The sequence below is a fragment of the Plasmodium brasilianum genome, chromosome 7, assembly GCF_023973825.1.
Source record: "Plasmodium brasilianum strain Bolivian I chromosome 7, whole genome shotgun sequence".
NCBI lineage: Eukaryota > Apicomplexa > Aconoidasida > Haemosporida > Plasmodiidae > Plasmodium > Plasmodium brasilianum.
The window spans coordinates 1,575,648-1,595,357 of record NC_090120.1 but is presented as its reverse complement, the minus strand read 5'-3'; the positions used below and the strand labels follow the sequence as shown (position 1 = coordinate 1,595,357).

Sequence of the window (19,710 nt, the reverse complement as noted above, 5' to 3'; positions counted from 1 at the left end):
AAGGGGAAAAAAATGAAATGTCAGGAGGTAGCTCGAAAAATGTGAAATGTAGAATGCCTGTATATGTGTGTACACAGTATTATATGTATTATCGTATATGTTAGTTCCTATGCATACTCGCATGCATGTTCGTAGGGTACACTTGTATGCCTCCTAATATGTATGCTTTATTTTTACTTAAGTTGGACACAACAAAATTCTCAAATGAAGAGTAAATTCAAAAAATGTAAGAAAAACATTTCTTTGCATTATTTAATTGTATGCAAAAAATATGGAGAAAAAAAATATAAAATAAAAATTAGAGAATAATAAGAGAATAATATGTGAATAATAAGAGAATAATAAGAGAAAAATAAGAGAATAATAAGAGAATAATAAGAGAATAATAAGTGAATAATAAGAGAATAATAAGTGAATAATAAGAGAATAATAAGTGAATAATAAGAGAAAAATACGAAATTCGTATTTATTCAAAAATCATGAATTTTTTTTTTTTTTTTACAATTGATGTAGTGAAGATCGTACTACAAATTATATGAAAACATTTAAAGTGCTTAAATATATATATATATATATATATATTTTTTTTTATTATTTCTTTTTTTTTAACAATTTATTATACAAAATGAAAAATAATACATGTATATCCTTATGCTATGCGACTCGGGGTTTCTTTGCGTAACTGCGCTACTTTGTCTCCTGCGTTTCTTCCATACGCACATACGTGTACATATACATACGTACATACATACATACATACATACATACATACATACATACATACATACATACATACATACATACATACATACATACATACATACATACATACGTGTACATATACATACATGCGTATACATATACCTATAAAAATACATGCTTCCACAAATATGTATACATATGTACGTGCATGCATTTGGGCATTTACACGTGTGTTATCCGACTTATTCGTCGTTTTTTACATCCTCGTTCTTCCCCAAACATTCACATAGGCCACTGAAGCTGTAAGTTAGGGGGTTGTAATTTTTAAAATTCTTTTTTCCATTCTGATTGCTAAAACAGGTTGCTCCATCTTCAACGTTCATGTTGGACGAACTATTTCTCTTGCAGGGAATCTCATCTTTACCATTATTATTACTGCTATTACTACTATTATTACTACTATTATTACTACTATTATTACTGCTATTACTACTATTATTACTACTGTTCTTGTTACTGCTATTATTACTACTGTTGTTACTACCGTTCTGATTCCTGGTGCTGTTACTGCTATCATTACCATCGTTGCACATATAGTTGGAAAAGCCTTCATCGCTGTTGTAAGGCAGTTCGTATAAATCTATGTTGTTCTTTGCAGTGGAACTATTGTTCTTTATATCACAGAAATTATTTGAATAGCCGCTTTTCGTTAATTGAGTCAAATCAACTTTCCTATAATCGTTGAGGATGCAATTTTTCTCTTCACTACTGACGCTGTTACTGCTATTACCGCTAGCATTACTGCTAGTATTACTGCTCAAAGGCACATTGGCATTACTACTCTTAACAATGCTCGACTTGTGTTTATTAACGTAATCACTGCTAAAGGGTCTATTAGTGATACAGTTGTTTACGACATTGGTGCTCATAACGTTATTCTTTATTTCCATACCAGTTTCCATAGGAGTATTATTCATGTTACTATTATTACACCCCATTGTGCACATGTCTATTAAAGTTCTATTGTCCTTATAATTATTAGAGTTATGATGAACAATACTTCTATTTAAGTGTGTCAAATGGTTGATGCTCCCTGAATTGTATTCTACCTGACTATTCATTCTCTCTTCATTTTTATTATTTAGAATAAGGGCATCTAATTTATAATTACCAACACTGTTATGATTATTACCTACTAAAATTTGGTTTATATCGTCAATGTTTTTACCATCTTCATTAACACTATTTATTCTACTTTTTACATTGTCATTTCTTCTATTTATATCACTGTTATTCAAAAATTGCGCGTTACTGGGGTTTAACATGTACACCTTTTTCTTATATGATATGCTGCCATTACCAATGTTATCAATATTATTAATTATATCGTTCGGACTGTTCACGCTACTGTTCATAACACCGTTGTTGTTACTATTTACTACTACACTAGCACTTCCACTGTTAATGCTGCTGCACTGCGCCTTTATATCTAATAATAAATCATCTTCACCGTCTTTTTCGTTCGTTAGACTATTTTCACAGTCATTAGCTGCACTTTTGTTGATACTGTTCATTTTTCCCATTTTGCTTATTTTGTTATTTATAATTATATTCCTATTAGTGTTATTGCTTAAGTTTTTCAAAATACAGTTACTATTCGCATTTTCTTCTTGATCGTTTTCCTTCTGATTGTTCTTTCCTTTTATGGATGCAGTTTCTCTTACCCTGTAATTTTGGCTAGTTACACAATCAGAGGTAATACTATTATTAATTCCACAGCTAGCACTTCCACTGCTAGCGTTACCATTGCTAACACTTCCATTGTTAGTACTTTCATTGTTGTTACTACCATTTCTCTCTACACTTTTAAACGTGTTCATTTCGTTGTTACTACTTTCTATATTTAGTTTGTTTCCATTGCTGCTTGTACTGCTACTAACCTTATTAACGTTGTGAATGTTATCATTTATGCCATTGTAAATGCTTCCTTTACTGTTCGTACAGTTATTTAAAGTCGTTTTCAAACCATTAATGTTAGATGTTCTGGTAGAGTCAATCATGTTGCTCATATTGCTCACGCTGCTTGTACTGCTGTACATGTTACTGTGCATATTACTGTGCACGCTATTGTACATATTACTGGGCATGTTGCTGGGCATCGTGTTAGACCCCAAAGAAGAATGACTATTGGTAAAATAATTGCTTATTACATTGATGTTCATAATCTTATTTGCGTTTTTTACCATTTCGAATGGTTCATTAAATCGATCATTAAGCTGGTCATTATACTGGCCATTAAGCTGGCCATTAATCTGTTCGTTATACTGGTCATTAATCTGTTCGTTATACTGGCCATTAATCTGTTCGTTATAATGGCCATTAATCTTGTTATACTGGCCATTAGAAGGCTCATAATATTCATTGTGCTCATTCGAATTACTTAATAAAAACTTATTACTAAAAAACATTTTATTATATTCACAATCTCCTCCACTGGTATACTCTAAATAGGTTTCTTTAGTGTTAGAATTTTTTTCTTCGTCTCGTCTCATGTCTTCATCAGTCGCATTCCCCAAATTTTCCATATTTTCCACATTTTGCACATTCCCTTTCCCGTCTTCTAGTATTTTCCCTTTACCACGTGCTTTCATCATTGAGTACATCATCATTTTGTTTTTCATCTCCATTTCGTTCTCGTCTGAGTTTACCAAACTCAAGTTGTTCATGTTGTATATGAGGTTTTCCAAGTTGTACCCGTTGTTCATCTCGTTCATATTTCCTGAACAGTTCATATTTCCAGCATAGTCCATATGTCCTGCATCTTTCATATTTCCTTCCCCGTTCATATCGTTAACACTTTTCTCGGCGGAAATTCCACTTTTGTAGCTGAAACACATACCCACATCATCGTAAAGATCTAAATTCTCCTTGGTTCTATTTAAATTAATAATATTGTCATTATAATAATTCGAGTTATTTTTCGAATGTTCATATGTGGTTGTGTTGGAATCAAAAAGGGAATTATCAGCAATGTCTTTTCTGTTTATTTTGTTAAAAAAATATTTGCCCTCTTGCAAGTCCACATCGTTTTTTTCCATTTTGTTTAATAAATTGAAATTTACGTTTAAGTTCATATTGGATGATATTTGTGGTATTTGCTGTATTTGCTGTATTTGTGGTATTTGCTGTATTTGCTGTATTTGCGGTATTTGTTGTATTTGCGGTATTTGCTGTATTTGCGGTATTTGCTGTATTTGCTGTATTTGCGGTATTTGCTGTATTTGCGGTATTTGCGGTATTTGCGGTATTTGCGATATCTGAGACATTTTAGGCAAATTAATTTTCTCTATTTTTCTTAAGGCTGTTTCCTTATCGACATTGTTGTTGACATTCTGTATATTTGTTTCATACGGAGTAATATTATTTTCATAATATTCATTAATTAATCGTGTTTTATTCGTAATATTAAAATTATGTACACCTTCATAATTTTTAAACATGTCCATATTATTGTTGTCTATATTATTATATCTGTATATATTACAAGTAGAGTCTTCCCTATCTTCACCTAATATATCATCTTCGTTATAATTATGTCCTTGTGATGGTAAATTATCATTTATTTTAATCAATTCGTTGTTCATACGACTATTGGTTTTTACACCGTTGTTTATCATGCACTCCCTATTTATTAGGTGCTCATCGTGGTACAAGCAGTCTCCTGAAAAAGGGGGAAAGTATCACATGTAGATAAGCATATTTGTGTAGACATTCGCGTAGACATACATGCGTGCATATGTTTATATATATATATATATGCGTGTATGCAACTAGGTTATCGCATCATAAATGTTTGCACACACATTCCCACACACACCATACAAGTTTCATATAAATAAAAATTTTTTTGTAAATACCGGTATCTTGTTTAAGCTCTTCAAGATAATCGTTTTCCCCTTCATACTCTGGTACGTATTCCTTATATGACTTCTTTTCATTATTTTTATAAAAATTACAAGTGCTTTTCTTTGAGATTTTCATTTCTTTTTCGTTATCATTACGATGGTTCAACATGATATAATAATTTTCTTTCTTGTCTTCTTCATCGTTTTCCACTCCGTTCGTAACAGTATACATGTTACTGCCGCAATTATTTCCACTGTGATTGCTGTTACTAGCACTGTTATTATTTCCATTTTCATCATTGGTTATATCCATTTTATTCTTATAAGGCATGTTCTCTTCCCTGTCATATACCCTATTCATAAGTTCACTTGACGAAAATTTCACTGAGGGATCAAGTTGATTTATGCTGTGAGCCATAGGACATTTGTCTGCTTTACTACAAAACCCTATGAAAATTTAAACAACAACAAAAAAAAAAAAAAAAAAAAAAAAAAAGTATACTACAATGTTAGAGGAACAAAAATGGTAGGAGAATAATATAAAGAAAGATTTATATCTATCATGTGAAACTACTCAATGCATGCGGAACATTCTTACCATCTAAGAAATACTTGGTACATAATCTTAACGCTTTTCCTGACCCCCTCAATTCTTCTTCTGTATGAGCAAATGTGCACTTAGAAGCCTCACAGTAACTACCGGACAAAAATGTATAGCACATTCTCGTCTGGAAGGGGAAAAAAAAGATGACATAAAAAGGGGGAAGGGGACAAATATGTAAGGGGGTAAAATATAAAGATGGGGAAAAACATGTACAATGGATAAAGCACACAAAATGAATCCTTAATTATACATAACAGTAAACATAGTCTATACTAATCTTTTTCGAAAATTACTTTGTAAAATTTTGGCATAGGTCTAACATCTAGTTCACCATGAGCCCAACTACATTTGTTTCCTCTAGCACATATTCCTTTAGCGTAAAAAGAGCAAAGCTGCGTTTTGTATAGCCTTCACGGGGGGCATGAAAAAAAAAAGGGAAGAAAAAAATGCACTTGAGTATATATGTAACACATATACACACATGTACAGACATACATACATACACCCACTCGCGTATGTGCTTGTATATAGTAGGTATCCTCGAACATATCTCATGTTTCACTAATATAATGATCATTTAAAAGGTTTTGTTTTTAGACTTACATTTTTTCTTACAACACTTGAGTATGCCCAAAAAGATATGCGACGAACGAATTACAAATATCTTAATGTCGCTTCTTATCCGTAAGGTTCTCTCTTGCCCTCACAAAGGTAATGTGCACACATATACATATCACGTATATATGAGTGTGTGTAGGTATATATATGCGTATAAGTATATGTATGTGGGTGGGTATATATACGTATATGTGCTTATATGTATATATATTTACGCGTTTGTGTGTATACAAATATTAGCGTATACTTATTGCTGATTCATAAAATTAACACGTTTAAATATTATTCCAAAAAAAATACACACACAAATATGAATGAAAAAAAAAAAAAAAAAAAAAAAAAAAAATGATAATCTACGCAAATACTTAAAGCAGATATATTATATATATATATTATATATATTATATATATATATATATGTATGTATTTAAAAGACATTAAAAATAAAGGTTCAAAAATATCATTTCAAAAAATTAAAATTACAGTGTGTAAATATGAAAAAGTTGAACAGAAAAAAAGGGAATAGTATAATACAAATTAAACATACTATTTTTATCAAAAAAAAAAAAATTAAAAATGGAAAAATGGTAAAAGAAAAGGGGTATATAAAAGTGGTAAATAATAAGTGTACATAACAGGGATACGTAAAAGTCGTAAATAAACGAAGCAAATAAATGAGGCAAATGAACGAGGCAAATAAAAGTAGCAAATGAACGAGGCAAATAAAAGTAGCAAATGAACGAGGCAAATAAAAGAGATAAATAAAAGATCGTAATGCTTATTGGTAAATGAAAAACAAGCAAGATTAGAAAATAATAAAATGAATATAAACGTTCTGTTGTAATTTATTAAAAACGTTAGGCATAATTTAAAAGAATAAAAAAATAAAATAAAATAAAACGAGAGAAACACATTTATACATACGTTATTTCGTACAAACACACGTTCATACATTAAAATGAATAAATGAATAAAATCGTTGATACAAGTGCTTTTACTCTTAAAATACTTTAAATAAGGCAAATAGGTGAAAATATACTTGTACAACTATTTTTTTTTTTTTTTTCAGTATACTGTTTATTTAGAATACTTGTTTTTTTTTTCTGTTTTTTGATTTTTTCATTAGCTTCTTTTGCCTTGCTTTGCCTTATTTCGCTTTGTGTTTTTTCTTTCTCATTATTTTTTTTTCTTTCCACCCCTTTTATTCTGCCTCTTTATTTTTTTTATATTATTTATTATTATTTTTTTTTTTTTTTGAAATAAAATGTACACAATCGTATTTATAATTTTTTAGTGTAACAAAAAATGCTACTAACACTAACAACAGACATGTTTATAAATTGAAAAATGCGCGAATCGATGTATTCGTATTATATATATATATGTGTATACACTGTGTATATAATATTATGTACATGCGTACGTATATTTTATATATATATATGCATATATATACATACATACATGCATACATACATACAAGCTTACATACATACACGCATACATACATACAAGCTTACATACATACACGCATACATACATACAAGCTTACATACATACACGCATACATACATGCAAGCTTACATACATACACGCATACATACATACAAGCTTTCATACATACACGCATACATACATACAAGCTTACATACATACACGCATATATACATACAAGCTTACATACATACATACACGCTTATATATATACTTGCTTACATATACAGAACTTCAATCTTCAAAAAACAAATGTAACTACAAAAAACATAGGAATAATGTAAAATTTAAAATAAAAGAAATTATATATAATAAGTCGTGCAACTTTTATATATTAGTATGCATTATACATAACCTTGAGCATGATAAATTGTAATGAGTTGCATAATAACTGTAACAGGTTAAACATTAAAATAAAAAAATAATAAAATAAGCTACAATAATAAGATGAAAATGAAGTAATAATAAACATTAGCAATAAGCTATTATAAGAATAATTTAATGCATGTGTATCTCTTTTTTTTTTTTTTTTCTTTTTTTAAATTTAACAACACGTTATGCAACAATGAATATGTATATGTACGTATACTATGTATAAACATAGTATTAAATGTATATATATATATATGTCCAAGTATGCATGATTAAACGTTCGCATGGGTGTATGTGTATTTGTTCACGTGCAAGTCCTCCGTGTTTACTGCTGAGGTAGTTGTTCAAATAAGGAAATTAAAAATTAAAGTGAAATAATATGAAATAAAATAAAAAAATGCTTACTACTTATAAAAAATAAAATACGGTTAATTTAAAATCACCGAAAAACTAATAAATATTTTTAAAAAAAAATTTTAATTCTTAAAAAAAATTAAATTACTCTTTTCTATAGGAACATTATGTATTTGCGCGAATGGATGTGTATGCATGTGTATTTATGTGTAACTGTGAGTGTACGTGTGTATGCGCGTATACTTATGCATATATATACGCATGAACATGTAATAATGTATGTATATATAAATAAATTATTACATGCGTATATGATGCTATATGGTATAACCTATACTAACTGTAAATGAAAATCAATAAATGATGGCTATTTGTGAAAATAAAAAATCGAAAGAAAAAAAAAGAACCACCTACCTACCTACACACACACACACACACACATACGTATTACAATTATATACTGATATTTTTTACGTAACTGTAACAAAATTTTTGCGCATATATGAAACTGGTATAAAGGAGTATATTAAAAAAACAAAGTACCCATGTGAAAATGTTACTACACATATAATATATATATACATATACATATATATATATATATGAACATATATTGTGTATCCGTATAAATGTTTCTCAACGTGCAAGAAATGGCACAAAAAAAAAATTTTAATTCTGTTTAATAACTCCTTTATGCTTAACCACGTAAGGGCATGGACACACATACATATGTACATTCAAATATATACTTATATATGCACATATATTATATGAATTATACTTACGTATATATATTATATAAATTACATGTATGTATATACTTGACCAGTGCGTTTAAATAAGTTTATGAATGTGCTAACAATGTAGTACTACTAGTTTACTCTCTTAATTATGCATTGATCTAATAATATTAATTCTCGCCCCTCTATCTTCACAAATTTGTGTACATATACACCTGCACATGTACATGTAACTTTTTATAGTTGTGTATATCTATATACATATATATGTACGTACGTATGTATTTACTTATATATATATATATATATATATATATATATATATTTGTATATGTACTTCTGCACATTTATGTACTTACGTACGTATGCATATAAAAACATACAAAACAAACAATGTTAAGGAAAGAGAACAAAAAAAAAAAGATCTCACTGAATATAACAAAAGGGTATTGTTTAATGTACTGCTATGCAAAAATGGGGTATTGCCGCCTAAGAATTAGTCGTTACTTGTATATATATATATATATATATATATATATATATATTTTTTTTTTTCATCTAAAAAAGTAGTTGCTCTATATACGTAAAAAAAAAAAAAAAAAAAATGAATTATTTGTATTGTGTATGTTCGTTTTACATACATTTATAGTGCTATACATTCACACATTCACTACTCATTTTTTTTATTATTTTTATCATATTTATTATAATAATTACTATTATGTTTTTATTTTATTCTACTTTATTTTATTTTATCTTATTTTATTTTTTTGTACTATACTGCTTTATTAAAAAATGAAAAGAAAAAAAGATTTCTGTAATAAGAAGTAAAATTGATCTGATAAAATAAAAATAAAACTGCGTAAAAAATTTGTAAACATGTAAATCTATTTATGAAAATGTGCCTAGTTGTAATTATAAAAAATTACAAAAAACTGTTCATAATTTTTTGATAAACACATAAATTTTTCATAATTATATGTAACAGTAAAAAATATAAAGAGGGTTGTGAGTGGGATGGTATCGAGAGACACACATATATATATAAGCATAAGAATATATATATATATATATGTATATATATACATGTGAATATATGGATCGTCTTACGTAGGTTTAAGAGTATTCGTGTGTGCATGTGTAAATATATATATCTGTATTTATCTCCTAGCAACATTTAAAAAAGTAAATACCAACGACTAGATCAGTAAAAAAAAAATACACACTTTCCTCTACTTTAAAACTTTAAAATGTGCAAACTGTGCAATCATATATGGTATTTTGGTATATAATATATGTCTTTCCGTCTATGTATGTATATATGTGTGTATATGTGTATGTATATATGTATATATATATTTTTTCTCTCTTTTTTTCTTTTCTTTGTATTACTAATGTAACAAGTGTGCAACATCTAACATTTCCGGTTGGTTGGGTAGTGAAGTGTATTAATAAGCACATTTAAAAATATTTAAAATATGCATTGAAAAATGTTTATAAATAAGGCTAGTACTATTTAATTGCATTTCTATGTATGAATAAGTGAGCGCTATTCATACATGCCTTGTAAAAATTTTTAAAAAATAGAAGAGAAAAAAAAAAAAAAAATGAAAAGATTTAAGAAACATAATATAGACATAAATGGGAAGGGGGGAAAAGAATAAAAAAAAAAAAAAAAGAAAAAAAAAGAGATTATTTTTTGCCCCTTCTCATTTGTTTGCGTGTTAGTTACCTAGGTATGCAAACATATGCCTAGGAAAGTACATTATAATATATATACACAGATGATTGTACGTATGTATGTATGTATGTATGTATGTACGTAAATATGCATGTATATGTGTGCACTTGTATATATAACGTAAGGTGCAACTACATTAGCATGTATGGACGTTTGATTACATTCATAAACAGAAGTGTCTATGTTATTAAATAAAAAATATAACGAAAATGTTTACATATTCATATATTCACACATATATATGCATGTACATTAGCGAAGTATGAAAAATTTACAAGGTGCTTAAAAAAAAGAACTAAAGACTTTACAAATAAAATACGTGAACACGTCAGCTCGTACTACCGTTAGAAGAGTAGCAAAACGACTGTTGCGCTAGCTTAAATTCGACGTTTAAAATGTGTACCCATACATATATGTATATGTATATATATATATTTCGAATACGTCTATGTGAATGTATACATAATTAAAAAATTATGAATACCCGTCTAGTTACATCATACTGGATGGTATGCTAACATAAATATGTACGAAATAAAAATGCAATTTTTTAAAGTAATGTACTCCCACATGTATATATGTAAAAGTGTGCATATATGTATTGTCTATATACGTGTTTTTAATGCAATATACGGAAATACAACAGAATGTCTAATCGGCTATGCGTGTGTATGATACATATATACACGTATTCGCCTCCTATTTTCATCAAAAAACGAGTTGATTATCTGCTTCTTTTAAGCTGTACAATGAAGTGTTCACTCACACAAGCATACACTCTCTATATGTTTACTCTTTAAAATGAAAGAATAAAATTAAAATTAAAGTACTCTTGTGGCTTATTCTAATAAAAAATAATGTACATTATGTTTAAAAAAAAAAAATAACTAAACTAAAATAAACAACAAAATATAATAAAGTATAATAAAATATCATAAAATAAATGAAGATACCATAACGTATGAAATTGAAAAATTGGAAAATATCACAAATGAGAACAGCTTGAAAAAGCAAAACGACAATACGCTGTTTTACTACAATTTCGAAATACAATATCAAATGTAAAAGCGATTGTTACTTTTTATGAAAAAGGAAAAGAATGAAAAAAAAAAAAAAAAAAAAGGTAATTATATTTCTTGATATATATAATGTGTAAAGTTAAAAATAAAATAAAAGTTAAATTCTCTTAAACATTTTAAATATAAATTTAATAAGACGCTGATATGGTATATAAGACTTTTATTTATCTTTTTCTTCTCTGTATAAGATTTATGAAGATTTAAAAAAAAAAGTTTACAAAAATAATTTGGAAATTAAAAAAAAAATAATAAAATAAAAAATAAATAAGAAAAAAAAAAAAAAAATGTTCTTTTGTATTTATGTGTATCATACGTTTTCTTTTTTTTTTTTTGTGTGTGTGTGTGTGTGTGTGTGTGTGTATATATATATATATATATATATCCATATTCCTATATTTGCGATGTTACTAGGTTACTATATCATTACGATACTTCATTGCTACTTTAGTACTTCACTACGTTACTGCATGACTGCATTTCTATATTCCTATATTTTTTTTTTTTTTTTTTTTTTTTTTTTTTGGGCTAAAAAACAGTATTACATTGTATTATGTGTATATTCATGTAAGTATGTGTGTGTGTGCATGTAGAAATGTCTACATGTAGCAATGTATGCACATAGCAATGTGTGTTCGTATTAGCGTATGCACGTAGCAATGTATACACATAGCAATGTATGCCCCTAGCATTGTTTACATATGGATGTTTATTTACGTATCCTCCCAAGGTATTTACGTGCTCATATGTGATAGACACCTCCACCTAGCTCATTTCGTTTATGCTAATATATGACTTCCATGATATTAGAAAAAGGGAGTTATAGATATAACAAGGTGTTTTATTTCTTTCGTTTTTTAGGAAAACATAGTGTATGTACATATCATCTAGTAAAACATTACACATCCTCGGAAGAGCAATTTGATTTTCGATTTTTTTTTTTTTTTTTTTTTTTAAAACATAACTCCGTGAACTTCAAAAAAGAAAAAAAAATAAAAGAAAGGAGGAAAGACGAAAGGAATGAAAGAATGAAAGAATGAAAGAATGAAAGAATGAAAAAAAGAAATCTTCCTTATATATACATAAAGACTAAATAAAATACCAAGCTAAGCTCAAAAAATGGTAGAAATCATATATAATGATAAGAATGTTACAAAGTATACTACCTCCATTTTTTTTTTTTTTTCGAGCGTAGTAATTTACTAGTTTGTCCTTGTAATATATTTCATGTTCAGAAAAAAAGAAAAAAAGTGGGCCAAATTTTGTTGTAATTTCCTGCGCAGAGGGGTGCTGTCTGAGCACACATACAAACATGCAATATACGCACATATATAGACATCCAGTACACACATATATAGACATCCAGTAAACACATATATAGACATCCAATACACACATATATAATTACATAAAACACTTATTCCCACACTTGTATGCTTTTTCCCTTAAACTACAGGGATTTACATTTCTCATTTGACAATTCCACTCTCTTCTATTCAAAGAAGAAAAATCATACAAATGTTATTATAAAAGCATTATTATCTTTATTCTACATAGTTCTTTTTTTAAAAAAAAAAAGAAATAGAAAAAGAAAAAGAACATATATAAAATGGTACCTGAACAAAAATTTCAGTATATTTTTTTTTTTTTTGACAATATACATGTTCTAATTTGTAGTGACTTGCCCGTATCTCTTTCATTCTTAAATTGCAAATAATTAAGGATCGGAAAATAAAAATTTCCTTTTACGTTTTTTAAAGCATATATTCTGAATGCGCTTAAGCGGCGTTTACTTGCTCGCTTATTCATTCGTTCGTTTGCTCGCTTATTCATTCGTTCGTTTGCTCGCTTATTCATTCGTTCGTTTGCTCGCTTATTCATTCGTTCGTTAGCTCGCTTATTCATTCGTTCGTTTGCTCGCTTATTCATTCGTTCGTTAGCTCGCTTATTCATTCGTTCGTTTGCTCGCTTATTCATTCGTTCGTTTGCTCGTTTATTCATTCTTTTTTGCGTTTATTTATATATTCGTTGATTTATTTATTTTTTAATTCGTTTGTTCATTCATTTATTTATTTATTTTTTATTTTTTCACCTGTGTTTATAAAACAGCCGTAGAACCATTCAAAAAAGTCGAAAAAAAAAGATAAAAAGATTCGAAACATTTTTACAAGATACAATAACACACTTGTTCGATATAGCCAGAACAATTTTATGAACAATTTTGAGAACAATTTTATGAACAATTTTATGAACAATTTTGAGAACAATTTTATGAACAATTTTGAGAACAATTTTATGAACAATATTGAGAACAATTTTGTGAACAATTTTATGAACAATTTTTTTTTTTTTTGTTACATTTTTACTACTTCATAAGAGATTAAATTTCAACGTCGGATTGAAATTGAGGATGGTACAAAAATGAAAGTAATTTGACCATTTCAAGGGAGAAAAAATAAAAAAAAAAGGACGCAAGTACATATGGGTGCAGCATATATATTATACATAATGTACTTAATGTATTATATTATACATATAATACTTATTACTCATATTATGAATATTATGCATATTTATACATAATACATTTATATGTATATATTTATATATATATATTTGGTAATATATTTTGCTAGTTTTCCGAACTTCAAACGCATTTTGTAAAGAGAAAATAAATTAAGCCGCATATACGCGAGCGCCGGCCCATTTTAGCAAGTCTATATATATTAAACAAAAAAAACAAATTAAATAAAGTATGACTAAATATAGTGATATAAAACAAAATATGGTAAAACAAAATAAGGCATAACAAAATAAGGTGAAACAAAAAAGTATATTCCAATGAAATCGTGTGAATGTTCTACAAACATGAACGTTCAGGTAAATAGGAAATATATTTTTTGAAAAAAAAAAAAAAAAAAAATACTCCCAGAATAGGACAAAATAATTTTTTAATATATTAAATGGAAATATTAAACATCATTCAAGGCACATATTAAGCAGAGATATATATAATATATTAAGGAAAAACTTATTCCCATTGTATGTACGTGGGTATATATAAGGGCACATGAGCAATTACATGCATGTGTGAGTGTTCACATCCGTGTATGAACATAGGTGTACCAACTGCTACGCACTAATAATCCGTGTTCATTTGCCGAGGAAAAATTTACGAGAAGGTACATTGGCACAAAAAACAACAACTCATATGCACACGTGAAAAGATGAGTACAAGCATAGAAGGGGTTGAAAATAATGCGGACTTTAAGTTAAAGAGTGAAATAAACTCGATTGAAAAGGAATTGAAAAACTGGTTCATCAAAAGAAGACTTAATATGGAATTAAATTATTCTTTAAAACAACTTTTTGATAACTATAATTTTGTAGGTTTGTCCATAAATAAAAGTATGGACTTAAAAGATAAAATGTTATGGTATGATATGGTGAATGGAAAACCAGAGGTTGAAGATACATTAAGTATAGATGCTAAGGAATACAAAGCTGATAAATATTGCAACTTATGGAATGCAAGTACAACTGTTGATAACCCATGCAGATTAGTTGGATCCATTTACTTTCGTTGCTTAAAAAATAATTATAAATTAAATCAGTTAGACCGAGAGCACAAATGTATTCATAGCTTTATAAATTTTAACAATTGTAGAAAAGCCTTAAAATTACAACAAGCCAACAATATTAAAAATTCAATTATTAAACAGACCACAGAAGACACGACTGCAAAGGCTCTTTTCGAAAGAAGAAGTGCGTTGCTTGATATGCTTGAGGGCGAAAGGTGAATTCCCTCCCTCGTAGGAAAAATGAAAACACGTAAGTAGATGACGCAGTTAAAGTGAAAGAAGTCAATATATACAAATACATACCCACATTTATGCGCTTTTGCATTTGCACATATGTACATTTTTAAAAGATAAAAAAAAAAAAAAAAAAAAAAAAAAAAAAAAGGGACTCGAAAAAACGACAAAAAAGGTTGTATTGAATTTTTTTTTTTTTTTTTTTTAAAAAAAAATGCAAAATTAATGAAACGAAAAAAAAATGTCGTGATAAACGGTGCGCTTCCATTCGTTTCAATAAGTACACGCAATTATGTGAACACATATACATATGCAAATAACCGTCCATCCGTATACACACAAACAAATATACACATGTACCATGAATATGCAAAAGCAAATAGAGCCGTGTTCCATATGTGCTTCTCCCGCTTTTGAAAATTTTAATTCATTCATATGGTCATTTAAATTTAAATTAAAAATTTTTTTTTTTTTTTTTTTTTTTTAAAGTTTAAATAGCTTATAAAAATGGCATTTCTAAAAAATACATAATTCCCTACAAAGGATTATGTTAACAACTATGATAGGGGTATGGAGGTATTTATTTCAGCCCCTTGCCCTTATACTTTTCTCTCGACATCTATCCCTCAACCTTAAATTTTTTTTAACACGTGCTAAATTTTCTTAACATGTTTTGATTTATTTTTTTTTTTTCTTCTTTTTTGTGCCGCCTTTCAACTAATACTTAACACCGCCCATAAAGGTACGGGCGTCGGGTACCTGGCCATTAAAAGCAGCAGAAGAAAAGTCGAAATTGGGATGCTCCTGTTGAAATCTTTCTAAGAGTATTTGCTTTTTCGTATTATCTTCGTCAATAGCATTTAAATTTTTATGGCCTTTAAAAACACTATTCCATATTTCTGCCTTTTTTACTTTGGTTAATAAAATATGCAAATTATTATCTTCAATAAACCAGTAGGAACAATCTTCATCAATAATACTACATAATTCTCCTTCTAAAAAACTTTCTGTATTCTTCAGTCCAATTCGTATTCTTTTGCTTTTTATGTCAATGTCTAAATCTTTTTTATCTACAATTTTAGCATTCATATTAATGTAAATGTTTATTTCGTCAATGCTCTGCTCCCACTCATATATCAACACGCCTAGAAATATGAGGAAAAGAAAAATTATATGATCCTTTGTTTCGAATAACATGAATGCATTGTCGCTTATGTACTGCGTTCGGATACGCCAGCGTACATACATAACGCTACATGAGCAAAATTATAAACAAACAAAACAGTGCGGATACATAATTACAAAGTACATATATACACCGTAACGTAATTGAGCAAGTGCACATATGTACAAGCGCACTTAGGTACACGCTCCGTTCCCTCTTACCATTGTTCACGTATTTGTGTCTTTTGTTGTATATTTCACCCATCCTGTTCGGAAAAAATTTGGAGTTTTTCCCTTTGTTTACTTCTTTTTACTTCTGTATATATCTTTTTACTCCTGTTTATTTCTGTTTACTTCTGTTTATTTCTGTTTACTTCTGTTTATTTCTGTTTATTTCTGTTTATTTCTGTTTACTTTTGTTTTCCTTTGTTTACTTCTATTTTCCTTTTTTTCCTTTTTTTCCTTTTTTTTTTTTAATTTTTTTAAGACGGGGGAAAGCATAAAATTTCCGTTTTGTACTTGTAGTGTTACCAATAATTATATTTACTTGCTGATTTGTTTTTTATATTTATCGTGCTTCAAAATATTTTGTTTAAAATTTGTTTAAAATATTTTGTTTTTTTGCTTTATTTCAATGTTAACAGGGAAAAGCTAATTTTATTTGCACGAATTTTATTTCGCAAAAAAAAAAAAAAAAATACATGTACAGTACATGTACATATGCATAAGCATAAACATAAACATAAACATTTTGTATATATATGTATTTACATATATATGAATTTACATATATATGTATAATATATGAGTAAAAATACGCAGCTAAATTTTTAATCGTTTAATGGCCAAATTCGCGTGGTGAAGTTCGTACACGCAAATGATTGCACAGCGACACAAAAAATTAATAATAAAAAATAATAAGCTCAAAACGTAAAATGCAAAAATATGAGTTGGTAAATCTTAACAAGTTATAATCTTAAAAAGAGTAAGAGGAAAAATTACAAAAGGGTAAAACACAAAACAATTAAATTTATAATTAATGATAAAAATGCATTTGTGCAGCTCCAAATTTTTTTCGTCTATTGTTATTATGCTTTACTTTCCTACTTCTTTTTCCAGATATTTACCACACAGTAAAACAGACACAGGTAAGTATATATATGCGTACATATCTATCTGTGCACACACATACATGTATAAACGTACATATATGTATATAACAAAGTAGAAAGGCAAGTCAACTTCATTATTTTTTTTATAACAGCAGTAACGGAATAGATGAAACCAGAGTTACACTGTGATATTTTTTGTGGACATATATTAAGGAGAACTACACTATGGGAGGGGACGGAGGAAGCTTACCGCAAAGGGTTGATCTTGTTAGAATGAAAAACAAAAAGTTGAAGGAAAATACAGGAAGCCTTGGATATGAAAAAAATACGCTTGTAACCATAAATCATAATAAATATAGCAAGAAAGAATTAAAGGAATATTATTTTAATCATTGCGCGATTTCGCAAGTAATCCAGCATACCTCAAATGAGGAGTTAATATATACGTATGTTTATATGCACATGTACATATGTTCAGTGTCTATATGTACATACCCGCGCCAAATGGCTAGGCGTACTTATGCCTATCACCTAGCTAAGCTTATTTACTAATAATCTTTACTTCCTACCTTTTTTTAGGAGGCTTTGAAGGAACCATTTTTCTGTTGTCGCCTTGGGTTTTTGTACAACAAAGAAAACATTTTTAAATTAATTTTATTTAAGAAACAAAATAAAAAGAAAAGAAAAAAAGATTTTTATGATAAATTTTCGCACATTGATTCCCTGAAAGACTTAGTGCTTTGCAAAAGCAAATTAAATGAAGAAAAAAAATTAATCTGCTTAATTTCCAATGAAATAATAAATGCAACCTCTGGAGCCATATGCTTGTTTTCTTGTGGCTGTGTGTTTTCAAAGAAGGTTTTTAACCGCGTAAACATTGCAAAGGTAGTCACGGCAAAAAAAAAAAAAAAAAAAAATAGAAGTAGAAGTAGAAAAGAGTTAAGAGAGAGGACTAAAAAGAAAATAGAAAAAAGAGAAAAAAAATTAAGAGCAGATAGAAAAAAAATTAAGAACAGATAGAAAAAAAATTAAGAACAGATAGAAAAAAAATTAAGAAAAGATAGAAAAAAAGTAAAAAAAGATAGAAAAAAAGTAAGAAGAGATAGAAAAAAAATAGAAAAAAGAAAAAACATACGTCTTCAACTGTGTAATTTTATTACATTTACCACTTTTTTCACGTGTTCCTAACCCAGGAAAATATATGTGTTACGTGTAACAAAAAATATAAACCCAGCGATATAATTGAAATAGGAATAGATGACGAATCAGTATTAGAGGAAAAAAAAAAATTAATTAAAAAAAGAAAAATGGACAAAAAAAAAGATATGTCACATGAAAAGAAGGAAACATCAGATCAGGAAAAAGTAAAAAAAAAAAAGGAAATAACAGCAACAAACGGGAAATAACAGCAACAAACAGGAACTAACAGGAACTAACAGGAACTAACAGGAACTAACAGGAACTAACAGGAAATAACAGGAACTAACAGGAAATAACAGGAACTAACAGGAAATAACAGGAACTAACAGGAAATAACAGGAACTAACAGGAAATAACAGGAACTAATAGGAAATAGTAGGAACTAACAGGAACTAACAGGAATTAAGAGGAATTAACAGGAACTGACAGGAAATAACAGGAACTAACAGGAACAAATAGGAACATATAGAAATAAATAAAACGCCACAGCATAATTCTCATGAAATTGTTAGGTCATTTAAAAATAAGGAAAACAGAAAAAGGTGAGTTACATTTTTCCTTAATTAAAATACAAAATATATCTTTTTCTCGTGAAAATTCTAATACATTGCAACGTGTACATGTGCAGATAATTTTTTGGTACAGAACGTTCTGAAGGATGGCAAAAAAAAAAAAAAGACGAAAAAAAGGAAGAAAAAAAAGAAAACGGAAAAGGAAACATTGCACATGTATATTTACATATTTGCTTGCGCCAATTTTTCTCGTTTTCATAAAAATTAAGGGGACAGACAGATCCTCCAGCGCTTTTACTTT

At 28.3% G+C, this 19,710-nt stretch overlaps 5 protein-coding genes across 5 annotated transcripts; 3 read left to right on the top strand and 2 right to left on the bottom strand.

Moving 5' to 3' along the window:
• Nucleotides 1-944: 944 nt before the first annotated feature.
• Nucleotides 945-5,788, bottom strand: MKS88_002055 (zinc finger protein; the record flags this gene model as incomplete). Its single annotated transcript, XM_067215034.1, has 5 exons — nucleotides 945-4,423; nucleotides 4,620-5,054; nucleotides 5,206-5,335; nucleotides 5,505-5,619; nucleotides 5,715-5,788. The coding sequence occupies 5 exons, from the start codon at nucleotides 5,786-5,788 to the stop codon at nucleotides 945-947; spliced, it is 4,233 nt and encodes a 1,410-aa protein (XP_067074352.1).
• Nucleotides 5,789-12,725: 6,937 nt separating this feature from the next.
• On the top strand, nucleotides 12,726-13,982 carry MKS88_002054 (uncharacterized protein; the record flags this gene model as incomplete). Its single annotated transcript, XM_067215033.1, has 3 exons — nucleotides 12,726-12,763; nucleotides 13,063-13,126; nucleotides 13,722-13,982. 3 exons carry the CDS (start codon nucleotides 12,726-12,728, stop codon nucleotides 13,980-13,982), a joined length of 363 nt encoding a protein of 120 aa, XP_067074351.1.
• An 851-nt stretch (nucleotides 13,983-14,833) lies between these two features.
• On the top strand, nucleotides 14,834-15,406 carry MKS88_002053 (uncharacterized protein; the record flags this gene model as incomplete). Its single annotated transcript, XM_067215032.1, has 1 exon — nucleotides 14,834-15,406. The coding sequence occupies one exon, from the start codon at nucleotides 14,834-14,836 to the stop codon at nucleotides 15,404-15,406; it is 573 nt and encodes a 190-aa protein (XP_067074350.1).
• Nucleotides 15,407-16,138: 732 nt separating this feature from the next.
• Nucleotides 16,139-16,850, bottom strand: MKS88_002052 (HSP90 co-chaperone p23; the record flags this gene model as incomplete). Its single annotated transcript, XM_067215031.1, has 2 exons — nucleotides 16,139-16,566; nucleotides 16,781-16,850. The coding sequence occupies 2 exons, from the start codon at nucleotides 16,848-16,850 to the stop codon at nucleotides 16,139-16,141; spliced, it is 498 nt and encodes a 165-aa protein (XP_067074349.1).
• A 1,072-nt stretch (nucleotides 16,851-17,922) lies between these two features.
• MKS88_002051 (replication termination factor) lies at nucleotides 17,923-19,103 on the top strand (the record flags this gene model as incomplete). Its single annotated transcript, XM_067215030.1, has 3 exons — nucleotides 17,923-18,105; nucleotides 18,277-18,582; nucleotides 18,891-19,103. 3 exons carry the CDS (start codon nucleotides 17,923-17,925, stop codon nucleotides 19,101-19,103), a joined length of 702 nt encoding a protein of 233 aa, XP_067074348.1.
• Nucleotides 19,104-19,710: the final 607 nt, after the last annotated feature.